At 36.9% G+C, this 12,863-nt stretch overlaps 1 protein-coding gene across 3 annotated transcripts in view; it reads right to left on the bottom strand.

Moving 5' to 3' along the window:
* Nucleotides 1-5,576: 5,576 nt before the first annotated feature.
* The window catches only part of ME1 (malic enzyme 1), a 198,499-nt gene continuing 191,212 nt past the window's right edge, over nt 5,577-12,863 (bottom strand). For all 3 annotated transcript variants that reach the window (XM_032409359.1, XM_032409360.1, XM_032409361.1), the window contains exons 13-14: nt 11,055-11,153; nt 5,577-7,453 (exon numbers count right to left, since the gene is read on the bottom strand). In XM_032409359.1, coding sequence (XP_032265250.1) covers nt 7,283-7,453; nt 11,055-11,153 — 270 coding nt within the window. In that variant the 3' untranslated portion in view covers nt 5,577-7,282. The remainder of the gene's footprint in view (nt 7,454-11,054; nt 11,154-12,863) is intronic.

Here is a 12,863-nt window from a genome sequence, read left to right as displayed (position 1 = left end):
AATGTCATCATCAGTTTGTTAGACCAGTGTGATACCCTGTCTAGCAGTGAGATGATCAAGGTCTGGTGTCAAGAATTATATTCTGGCACAGAGTCAGAGAGTTAATGGAACATTGAAAAAAGACAGTCTGTAATATTGTTTATTGGTAGAACAAACTGCTTCGGTGGCCCTCTACTTAATGGAATATAGGAAAAAGAAAAAAGCATTGGCCTAATCAGTAGCTACAAGAAAGATAACCTGTCTGTCAGCTACAGTTGGAATCACCATCTGATTATGTTAATATGATCCAAAGATCATATTGAGTCAAGATGTGGTAAGAATCACACCCGCTTCTTTTAAAGCTTTTGACGGCAAGACTTATCGCTGCAAATCATTGGATAGTTCCAGTCAGAATAACCCTTTTGTGTGTGTGATTAGGAATCCAATGTGGTGATAGATGATGAGGAAATTAATTCTAACTCTTCACTGAGAAAATGACTAGACGATGGATTTGTTCCTATATAAACTTAGTCCTAAGCATACACTTAGTCCCATAGACCACAATAATTTCTGAGACCCTAGAAATTTGTATTTGTTCAGAGCTCTTGTTGCCAGGTGATTTCCAAAAGGACTAGTGGTTTCCTTTCTGCAATGTGTTGTTATTCTAGTAAATGGAACCTCAAAGGAAGATTTTGGATATTACAGAGTTCATCACCTTAGGGGTCTTTCATTCATATCTATGCATGGCAATTTGCTGAAGGCCTTGACACCCTATATTGGTGGCTCTAGTCAGGTTTTTCTGCTGTTGTTATTCATAGCAAGTAAGCCCTACATTGGGTTGCCCACCTGTTTGGTCCTAAGCCCAGCTGATATTTAGCTGATATACACTGGTGTGTTTGTACCAGTTGTATACACTGGCACTCGTTTTTCTTGGTCAATAACTGTGCTATCCTAGTTGTTAGATTTTTCAACATCATTTCAGGCTATGAGACCCAGTGATTTACTGGCCACCACCAAAGATTTCAGTAGGCCAAACTATGCCAATTACAGTGGACCAGCTTCCTTTTATAACTGTTTCCACTGTGTCTCCATTTGGAAGCACTGCTATTCAGCCTCTATCAACCCTAAGATTCTGATATCTCCATTAAAATAGGGAACCCCCCCCAAAAATAAATAAATTAAAATAAAATAAAATAGGGAGCCCATTAAAAAAATAAAATAAAAAATAAATTAATAAATAAAATAGGGAGCCCATTTTAACCACAGCATTTCCCAAAAGTCTCCCAGAGTTATTAAAATGTCCTCAATTTAAAAAAAGTCCTCAATAAAATGCTGATTCCATTAATACATTAAAAGGGTCATATACCATGAACAAGTGGGATATATTCGAGGGATGCAAGGATGGTTCAACATCAGCAAATCAGTCAATGTGATACATTACATTAACAAAATTAAGGAAAAAATCATATGATCATCTCAATAGATGCAGCATTTGACAAAATTCAATATCCATTTATAATAAAAACTCTGAACAAAGTGTTTACAGAGGGCATAAAAAAAGCCACATATTATAAGCCTATAGCTAATATTATACTCAGTGGTAAAAAGCTGAAAATTCTTCCTCTCAATCAGGAACAAGGCAAAAATGCCCATTCTCACCACTATGTTATTCAACATAGTATTGGAAGTCCTAGCTAGAGCAATTAGGCAAGAAAAAGAAATAAGAGGCATCTAAATTGGAAAGAGAAAACTGTCTCTATTTGCAGATGACATGATACCATATAAATAGAAAACCTTAAAGACTCTACCAAAAATCTTGTTAGAACTAATAAATGAATTCAGTAAAGTTGCAGGATACAAAATCAATATACGAAATCTGTTGCATTTCCATACACTAATAACAAACTATCATAAAGAAAAATTAAGAAAACAATCCCATTTACAATTTCACCAAAAAAAAAAAAAAACCCTAGAAATAATTTTAACCAAAGAAATTAAAGATCTGTACACTGAAAATTATAAGACATTAATGAAAGAAATTGAAGACAACAAAAATAAGTGAAAGGTATTCCATGCTCATGGACTGGAAGAATTAATATTGTTAAAATGTCCATACTGCCTAAAGCAATCTACAGACTCAATGCAATCCCTATCAAAATTCCAATGGCATTTTTCACAGAAACAAAAAACAATCCTAAAATTTGCACAGAACCACAAAGAACCCAAATAGTCAAAGCAATCTTGAGAAAAAAAGAACAAAGCTGGAAGCATCATACTCCCTGATTTCAAATTCTATCACAAAGCCATAATGATCAAATAGTATGGCACTGGCATAAAAACACATATAGATCAATGGAATAAAATAGAAAGCCCAGAAATAAACCCACGCATATATGGTCAATTAATTTACAACAAAGGAGTCAAGAATATACAACAGGGAAAGGAGAGTCTTTCAATAATTTTGGAAAACTGGTCACAAGCAAAAGAATGAAACTCAGCCACTATCTTATACCATTCACAAAAACCAACTCAAATGGATTAAAGATTTGAATGAAAAACCTGAAACCATAAAAATCCTGGAAGAAAGCATAGGTGGTAATAAGCACCTTGATGTCAGTTTTGGTGATGATTTTTTGGATTTAACACCAAAAGCAAAGGCAAAAAAAGTAAAAATAAACAACTGAGACTACATCAAAACTAAAAAACTTCCACACAAAGAAACCATCAACAAAATGAAAAGGCAACTTACTGCATGGGAGGAAATATTTGCAAATCACATATTTGATAAGAGGTTAATATCCAAAATATATAAAGAACTCATACAACTCAATAGAATAAAATCCAGTTAAAAAATAGAGAATCTGAATAGACATTTTTCCAAAGAAGACATACAGATACATGAAAAGATGCTCCACACCACTATCATCAAGGAAATGCAAATCAAAACGACAGTGAGATATTATGTCACACCTGGTAGAATGGTTATCATCGAAAAGAAATAAGTGTTAGTGAGGCTGTGGAGAAAAGAGAACTTATTTGTGCACTCTTGGTGGGAATGCCAATTGGTATAACCACTATGGAAAACATATGGAGATTCCTCAAAAAATTAAAAATATAAATACCATATGATCCACAATTCCACTTTTGGGTATTTATCCAAAGAAAATGAAATCGCTAATTTGAAAAGATATCTGCACATCTATGTTCACTGCAACATTATTTTCAACAACAAGATATGGAAACAACCTACATGTCCGATAGCAGATGAATTGATAAAGAAAATGTATAATACTGTGTATATATTCATATATATATATGTAGTTCAGTCATAAAAAAAAATCTTGCCATTTGTGACAATATGGATGGACCTTATGGGCATTATGCTAAATGAAATAAGTCAGAGAAAGACAAATACTGTGTGATTGCTCTTATATGTAGAATCTAAATAAATAAATAGGGATGTTATGTACAGCATGGTGACCATAGTTAATAATGCGGTATTGCATATTTGAAAGTTGCTGAGAGTAAATCTTAACAGTTCTCATCACAAGAAAAAAAATTACTGATGGATGTTAACTGGACTTACTGTGGTGATCATTCTGCATTAATATATACAAATATCTAATCATGTTGTGTATGCAAAACTAATATAATGTTAATTATACCCCAATATTTTAAGAAAATGCTTTTCATGGATGCTGATATTCCCATCACCATTGTATTTCTCAAGGCTTTAGTGAAAGGAGGGTCAGTGATAGGTCTTCTTGGGAGACTTAGGAGATCACCAGGCTTAAAATGGTCTCACTGCACATGACAAATCCACTCCAACATTCCTATCATTGAAATCTTTGAATTCCTCTAACATTATTTCAAGGAATGCTTGCATTCTCGATTTCATTTAATGTGGGCCATTATTAAGTGTACAGTTCAGCCAACTAAAAGTAGAACCAAAAGTAGAATGACTTTCAGCTGCTCAAGGCAACACACTGAATCCAGAATCTATGGCAAGTGCACCCCTATCAATCAATTCTATCCAATCCAAAATTGCACTTCTCCTTTCTCAGTACATTTCAGAATCCCATATATTTTCCCTCAGGTTTTGAAAATATAAATAAGCTAAGTCAAGAATTCTTTTGGTGGGAGTCTTCTTATGGGTTTCCCTTTCTAACTATCTACCACAGCTCCTCTCTGGCTCTGATATTTAGTGTGTGGAGGTAAAGAGGAATAATGTGGGAAGAGCAGGAGGTAAACTGAGGGAGCTGATTACAGGATCTTCAAGCAAGGCAGTTAACAACCTCTTTAGACAGGAAGAGGTCCCACTTTGATTAGCAAGGGAGGACGTGTCCATTCTTCCAGTTTGCCTAGGGGAAGACAGGTTTCCTGGGACACAGGACTTTCAGTATTCAGACCTGGGTTATTGTTCACACTAGCTTAGGGTATCACACGTCTTCCAAATCCCTCTACCCATAAATCCCCTTTCCAGATCAAGGTCCTCCTGTTTCTGATCAATATTCTTAAATACAAGGCCTGGTGAAAGCTGTGAATGCAATTCCTGGTGGAATCTGGCAACCAGTAGGATCAAGAATGTTCTTGTTTTCAGTTATTTCATCCTTACAGCTAGCAAGACAGAAAAGATTCTTCGGGCAAAAACATAGGCATTTTTCTCGTTTTTATGCCATGCCTTGAACTGATTTAAGCCTTTGAGCCTCGATAATCGCTTTCTTGACGAACCCATCTCTGTAGAAGCAACCACCCTTTCCCACAGTCCTGTATTTCTCCCCACTTTACCCTGTTTGATGGCAGCAGCCGTTTGTCGGCCTTAACCTTCCCAGCCTCACATAACGCATTCCATCCATTTTTTGCTTCATGGTTGTGTTTTTGAGGTCCCAAAGATATTTTGCTACATTAATTTTTAACTTTATATTTTTACTATTTATATTTAATTCTTTAACCCATTGGAAGTCTCTGTAAGGTAGGGTTCTAGTTTTGATTTTCTCCATGTGGTAGGCCCGTTTTCCCAATTCTTTTATTAAACACCCTATTCCTTTTATCTGTTGATTTTTGGGCTACCTTTGTGATTCACATACTCAGGGGGTCTGTTTTCCCAATTCTTTTATTAAACACCCTATTCCTTTTATCTGTTGATTTTTGGGCTACCTTTGTGATTCACATACTCAGGGGGTCTGTGGGCTTCCATGACTTTGATGTACATGAAATTATCTGGATTTTGGAGGTTAGTATAAGGTAATGTAAAATATTTCATTAGTATTTTTATATCAATTACATATTGAAATAATATTCTGGAGGTGTCAGTGTACATAAAATAAATTATTAACATGGATTCCACCTGTTTCGTCTTTTTATGAGGCCACTAGAAATTACACAAGTGGCTCACTTCCTTTTTCTATTGGACGATGCTATTCTAGACTCCATCTAGTGAAGAGAGAACAGACTATGAAGCAAGATTAAACAGGGAGCTCACCTCCTTCACTGATTAGCTCTGTGGACTTGGTAAGTTCCTTCAAATACCTACTTTGTAAGGAACTTGTAGGGACTACAGTAAATAAGATAATCTATACAGAATACTTGAAACCTAGTAAGTAATCATCCAATGCTTGTTTCATTATTTTTCTCTGAGGATAAGAAAATAGTTCATTTATCATAATATACAGCAAATATGACAACACATGTATTAAACGAAGGTCATGCTGGAATTACCTATTAGAATATTTTTAAAATGTATAACCTGTCACATGACTGCTGAGATGCAGCATTATCATTTTACAATGTAACAATATTTTAAGAGAAACAGACAATCATAATTTTATTCATTCACTTTTTCTATGCTTTAATCAATCCTTTGCATAGGTAAATACATTTAGTTAGAGCTACAAGACAACATGAAACAAGAAATCAGCATTCTGAATCTTTTCAAAGTAACTATATTGAGGAAACTCTTGACTAAATGTTACTTTCAGAAATACCCCCACCCCTTCTATTCACACCTAAAACAATCTGTGTAACCGTCAACCTTCAATAAATCATTTTATAGTATAGTTTATCTTGAACATCTTCTTATACTTTTTAAAAGCTTTACTTCAAAAACAAAATCCTCCAAATAATTCTACAAATAAATAGCAAATGTTACTGCACCTGAGCTTAAGAATTTAAAATTGTTTCCATTCGTTCAGTTATGAACATCTAAAGTAAAACTTGAAATTAATATTAATTTCTGGGCTAGAACTACTGATGGTAATTAGAATATCTCAATACCTGACATCAAGATGATTTCTGATACTGGGGAACTGGTTACAAAATTTCCTCCAAACCCAGAGGAAAGTGAGTTTGTTGTAACAAGTGAGCTCCTCATTACCTGAGCTAATCAAGGCAACACGAGGGCAGGTCACTCATGTCGGAACCCAGCTTGTCTGGGAACCATGCTCTCGATCCTGACTCTGGAGATCTCTGTCCTAAGAGGTCGGCTCCACAGGCAGCCCTTTCTCAAGGAGATTATCTGCTCCCTCTCTCAGCTCTTCCCATGGCTCGAGCTATACGGAACTGAGGATACCAACCTCAGGACAGGGACCACAGGCTGCAAATGCCTGGCAGCAACAGTGCGAGGAGAGGACATTCACCCAGGGGCCGAAGAAAGGTGCTTTTAGAAGGGATATCTGACTGAGGACCAAGGTGATAAGAAGATGTCACAATGGTGGAAGAATATTAAAATCTAAGGCTGCACAAGGCATTGTAAACAGCAACGATCTTTCTTAGAAATGTTAGAGTTCAGTTGCACTAAAAGAACTAATATAATCTAGGATTGGAATAAAAATACCTGATAAGTTATTTTTCTCTAGGAAACAAAGTAAGCGTCGTTTCTGTTTTTAGCAAAAGTTCACCTATGCCTAAATTCATTTGTCTTTATAAAAAAAGAGTAGATTTTTAACAAAACAGTCAACAAAAGAACTATGGATTTTAATGTTGAGTATATCAATTTATTACTAATTTTGGTCTTTCCATTAGTTCCCTGTATAAAAATGATGTGTTTCTCAGTAGTACGTACAATAGCTTTTAAAGAGAACTTGGGCAAAATAATGAAGAGAGAAACCATAAATAACAAGAAAGTAAATGAAGCAAAATTGTCTAGTGTGATGTTTACCCTAAAGTATATTAATATCCTTCCATGAACTTTTATTGTTAAAGTAAAATTCTTAGTCTAATGAATTATTATAAAAGATTCCAATCTTTAAAAATTATGAAAGACTTTAAGATCTCATTAACAGAATTAGAAATGTCAGTTATTATGCTACTGGTCAAGTTTGGTCTGTATTTTCTGGGCCTCTTTAGGCCAAGAATAACAATCAGGTAGAATCTGGTCATAATTAGTATTATACATCTGAGAGCGGACAAAGGCTTCCTTGTTTGGGGGTTCAGGATAAACTGTGGCTGTCTTTTCTTGGTAAGCATCATTCACAATCTAGGAATAAAAAAGAATATTAATTACTTTAATGAATAGAGTTGATGATGAGTACATGTCAGTTTGTATCTGTTTCAAAAAATTAATTTATGTCTTGTCTAAAAAATTAAGTTAGATTATAATAAAAGCACACATACACAAAGAGGGTATAAAATAAAAATGCAATTTTAAATCATATAGCAGGAGGAGAATATGATCTCAGCAACGGAAAGTGTGCACAAGAGCGATTTATCAAATGTAATCATAACAGGATTTCACAGATAATCCAGTGGTAAAAGTCTTGACATGACCTGAATGATAATTAACTTGAACTAAATACCTTAATATTCCTGCTAAGTTTGAACTCAGTGTGCAGTTTCAACAATCCCTATGCTGACCACAGCCTCCTACAAAATGTCCTTATTATAACCCTGCTCACCTAATCAGCTGGACTCTGCAGTCAGTTTGAACGCTCCTCGCCAGTATCACAGAATCTCGTCTCCCTGTCTTGCTGTCACACTTGCTATTCTGGTCCCCGGTCTGGGGAACCCTCAGTGCTGGCTTTCTTCCTTCATGGTTGCCTCCTGAGATGCCATACTTTTCCTAATCCTACCTGGGTCCATGTGGTCACACATTATGCTTTTATCCTTTTCTTTAAACAAACAAGAACCCTTTCTCTCCTAGTTCCCACAAGGCAATTTCAAACCTTCCTCTGTCAAATCTGCATTTGACTGTCATCACTGGAATGAGAACATTGCAGCTAATCAGAGAAAACAATCTCAATTTCCCCTTCCAACAACTCAAAACTATCTCCTCTGTATCTTTAAACATTCGCTCTTCCTTTACTTTCTTTGAAAAGAATGGATTCTCCCTCTTGTCAAAATTAATCACTCTATGCTCTTTAATTCACTCCAGTTGTAAAAAAGTAGTCACTGGGGGTTATTTATGTAATAGAGTTATTTGGATAAGTCCGATTTTGAAGACTATTGGAATGATTAAGTATCTCTTCTCAATGCAAAATTATGCCTTTATGAAAAATTATGGTTACAAAGACTGTGCCATATTATGGAGAAATGTTTGTGAAAAACATGAAATAGATGTATACGCCATGATTAGGATGATGTTAGCAAAGAAAGCAAGCAAATGAAAAAAGATTGGAGGCAAATACACCAAAACAATAAAACTGCTTATGTTAGAAAAATAGAGTATTGGGTAGTTTCTTCTCTTTTTCCCAAAGTACCTATAAATTACTTTTTAACAGCTTTTTTGAGGTATAATTCAGACTACAAAATCCAAACATTTTAAGTGCACGATTAAATTATTTTTGTAAATTGGCAGAGTCGTGCAACTGTTATCACACCCAGTGATCGAATATCTCCATCACCCCAGAGGCCCCCTGTGCTACGCATTGTTGCGTTCCTGACATAGACTATGTTCATCCCTCTTTCTGCTCCCAGGACACACTGTACCAATGACGTCCTCTCTCAGTGACGTCTTCACTCTCTCCTTGTCAATGCCAGACTCCGCAAGAGCAGCTTGTATTCTCTTGCTTTCTGAATTCTCCCTAACTTCTGTGCTACTGAAATTGCTTTTGTAAAAGGTTCTGATAACTTCGTAGGCACTAAAAAGTTCACCTGTGTTTCTCACTACCACAGCTGTGTCGATCATAACTTCCACGCCCATCCTGACACTGTGCCTTGTCTAATTTCTGACGCGCTGCTCCGTTCTGAGTCTCTTCTTAAAATCCTGACTTCTCTTCACTGGCTTCTTGCCTCCGTCTTCTGGACAGTATAACAAACCATGTTCTATCCTTGGTTCTCACCTGTCTATACTTGCTGTCTGGGTAGCCCCAGCCACTCCCGGGCCTTCCCCTGGAACCACACGGAAATCCTGCCCACACCTGGACATCTAGTGTCTCTTTAAGTTTCAGTCATTTCCATAGACTTGCAGGAATTGTGGGAATTGTATACGAACGTGCCCTGAAACCTCAAGCTTGAGGTCCACTTAGACCATCTTCCTCCCTCAACTTGATTCTTTGTCCTGACTTGCTAGTTTCTGTCTCTGCTCTCTGCGTTTTCCCATTATTCTAGGAGTAATATCTGAGTCTGTCTGAACTCCCCTGAGGTTCCTTGCTTTTGTACTTTCTCCTCTAATCGTAAGCTAACACCTTCTCATTTAAATCTTCATATTGAACTTAACATGATAATGTCCTGTTCCATGCATTAACAATCCAAACTCGTTAAAAACTAGGAGATATAAATAGTAGAAAATAGGATACTCTTTCGGGATAGGTAACTAAGCAGATTATCTAAACTTTTTTGAAGTATTATATGGTTTTTGAAGCATGTGCCCTCAATCAACAAGACAAATAATGGTATGTGAATCCTAAATATGGTATTGCTTTGATAAATTTGCTAATGGTTTTGATTTTCAACCAAAAGTAATTTTGCCCCTGAGGGGACACTTGGCAATGTCTGGAGACATTTTTGGTTGTCACAACTGGGCAGAGGCTACTGGCATCTAGTGGGTAGAGGCCCAGTATGCTAAGCATTCCATAATGCCCAGGATAACCTCCACAACAGAGTTATCCAGCCAATATGTGCATAGTGCTGAGGTTGAGAAACCCTAGTTTAAACATAAAACATATAAACATAACCATTATGGGCTGACTTCTGTCACCCAAAATTCATCTGTACTAACCCCCAGTACCTCAGAGTGTGATTCTCTTTGGAGACAGGGCCTTTAAAGAAGTAATTAAGTTAAACTGAGGCTGTTTGGTGGGCCCTAACCCAAAGTGAGTAGTGTTCTTATAGGAAGGGTAAATTTCTCATACCAAGAGAACCAGGGATGTTTGTACACAAAGAAAAGACCACACGAGGACACAGTGAGCAGTCATCTACAAGCCAAGGAGAGAGCCCTCCAAGAAAATCAAGCCTCCAACTGCCTAATCTTAGATTTTTAGCCCTCAAATTGTTGTTTGAGCCATCGGGTCTGTGGTATCTTATTATGGTAACCCTAATAGGCTAATACATTTATATTGCATAAAAAAAAATCAAATTTCTCACTCATCTTAATTAAAGAAAATTTCTCTGAGTTTTAGGTTCTCCTTGGCTAATTGTTCCAATAGCTCATCTGTCGGCCCAACAGCTTTGAGTTGCTTGCCCTCATTGTTTTGCCCCCTGCCCAGTATTATCAGTTGTGATCTTGAAGATGCCATACATCAAGGCAACATGGATAAGACAGGTGACTCAAGGTCTAAATATTACTCTACCACATCTGCAGTATTTTGGTGACTATCCCAAGTGTGATATGGAAAACAATAAGTAAAAAAAAAAAAAAATGAAGTGGGGGAAACCTAACTGAAATGAAACCCTACTAACTTAGATTATGGAAGAGAAAAAGAATGATAGGAAAATTAATGATTCAGCCCAATTCTTCAATTCCTAGGGATGAAGTGTAGTTCTTAAGTTCTGCTGAGGCACTGTGTCTCATTTCTCTGACTTCTGACAAATAAGTTGATTCAGATATACATTTCAAGGAAGTGAATTTTCAGTACCTAAAAATGCATATTTAGCAATAGAAGGAAGGAAAAATAATGAGACTCAAACAAGAGTGGTTTTACCTTTGCTGCGATTTTCAGAGAAACATCTCTAATGGTGTCCAAAGGAGGATAAAGCCGGCCCTCTTCCAAGTGTTTATCTGATACTTGCTGGGCTATAACCTTTCAAAAAAAGAAAGACAAAAAATGTTTTACTTATATTTAAGAGGATAACTAGGTGAATGGTCACATATGGTGATGTACAGAAGTGGGTCACATTAATGTGATCACCTAATTTCGTCTCCCCCTTTGTCAATGGGAAAACTGAGCCCAGAGAGACTTGGGGATTGGTGGGATCACACCATTAGTAAGATGGGAATAGAATCTGCATTGTCTGCTACTCCAGTTCCTTTTCTACTGTGCCATGAAGTGCTGGAAGCTTTCCTTCTGATATACTAGAGCAACGGGGCGGGAGAGGAGCAAGGAAGGCAGAGGAGGATGACGGAAGTGAGGGGAAAAGTAATCTGAGAGTATAGGAGGGAAGGGGGCCAAGGCTGATCACGCTGCTTCTCCCGGCTCACATATTCTTTTTTTTAAATTAATTAATTAATTAGTTAGTTTTTAAATTCAATTAATGAACATATAATGTATTATTAGTTTCAGAGGTAGAGTTCAGTGATCCATCAGTCTTATATAACACTCAGTGCTCATTACATCACATGCCCTCCTTAATGTCCACTACGCAGTTACCCCATCCTCCCATCTCCCTCCCCTCCAGTACCCCTCAGTTTGTTTCCTACAGTTAAGAGTCTCTTATGGTTTGTCTCCCTCTCCAATGTCATCGTGTTTTATTTTTTCCTCTCTTCCCATATTCTGGCACAAGCGGTAGAGCAGGAGGCTGAGACAGCCATGTTGGAGCCACACTGCAAAGAGGATTTCAATTTACCCAGATTCTGGATTATCTAAATCACCTAACTGGCCGCGGCATTCACTGTCCCCAGACCCTTCCCTATTTCTAAATCAAACGGCATATACTTAAACATCTGCTAAGAGGGTAGATCCTAGGGTAAGTCTTCTTATCTCCCTCTCTCAAGCACTCTCTGTCTGCCTGTCTGTCTCACACACACACACACCACAAAATAATAACAATAAAGAGAAGAGGAAATGGCTTTCGGCAGTGATGGAGGTATTTATGGTGCACGTGTTGGTGATCATTTCACAGGTGTATTCTTATCTCCAAACTCATCTAGTTGTATAACTAAATATGTATAGCTTTTTGTATGCCAATCAGACCTTAATAACATATTTTTTTAATTAGACAGATTGACATTATATGCCTCCTGAGGTAGGATGCAATTATTAGGCTGTTGGTGCTCCTAACAAAACCGCACACCAGGAATTCAATCATGAGGAAACAATCACATCAACCCAAAGTGAGGAACACTGTAAAAAACAACTGGCCTATATTGCTCCCAAATGTCAGCGCCATAAAGAAAAGACTGAAATATTCTTGCAGATTAAAGGATTAGTCTAGAGGCTAGAAAGGCCTTTTCTTATGGATAATTGGCAAAATGTTAATTTGGACTGTACATTAGATAATACTATTAAATCAGTGTTAAAGTTCCTGAATTGAAAATGGTAGAGAGACCACGTAAAAAAAAAAAAAAAAAGTCCTGAAATATCTAGGGGTAAAGGGACATAATACTGTAAGTTGCTCTCAAATGGTTCAACAATAAAGTTCTATATGCTCAGTTATTTGCGAAACCTTCTGGGGCACAGAGGCGGACTCAGCAACCTTGAAGTTCCCTCCAGCTCTAAGACTTTGATTAGGTATTTCAGCAGGGCAAGTCTAAACCAGTGATAGACCTGAGGATGCAGAGAGGAAGGAGAAAA

Source organism: Phoca vitulina, unplaced genomic scaffold (assembly GCF_004348235.1).
Source record: "Phoca vitulina isolate PV1807 unplaced genomic scaffold, GSC_HSeal_1.0 scaffold11, whole genome shotgun sequence".
Lineage (NCBI taxonomy): Eukaryota > Metazoa > Chordata > Mammalia > Carnivora > Phocidae > Phoca > Phoca vitulina.
Note: the sequence above shows the minus strand (reverse complement) of the source record. Positions and strands in the feature narration are given on the sequence as shown.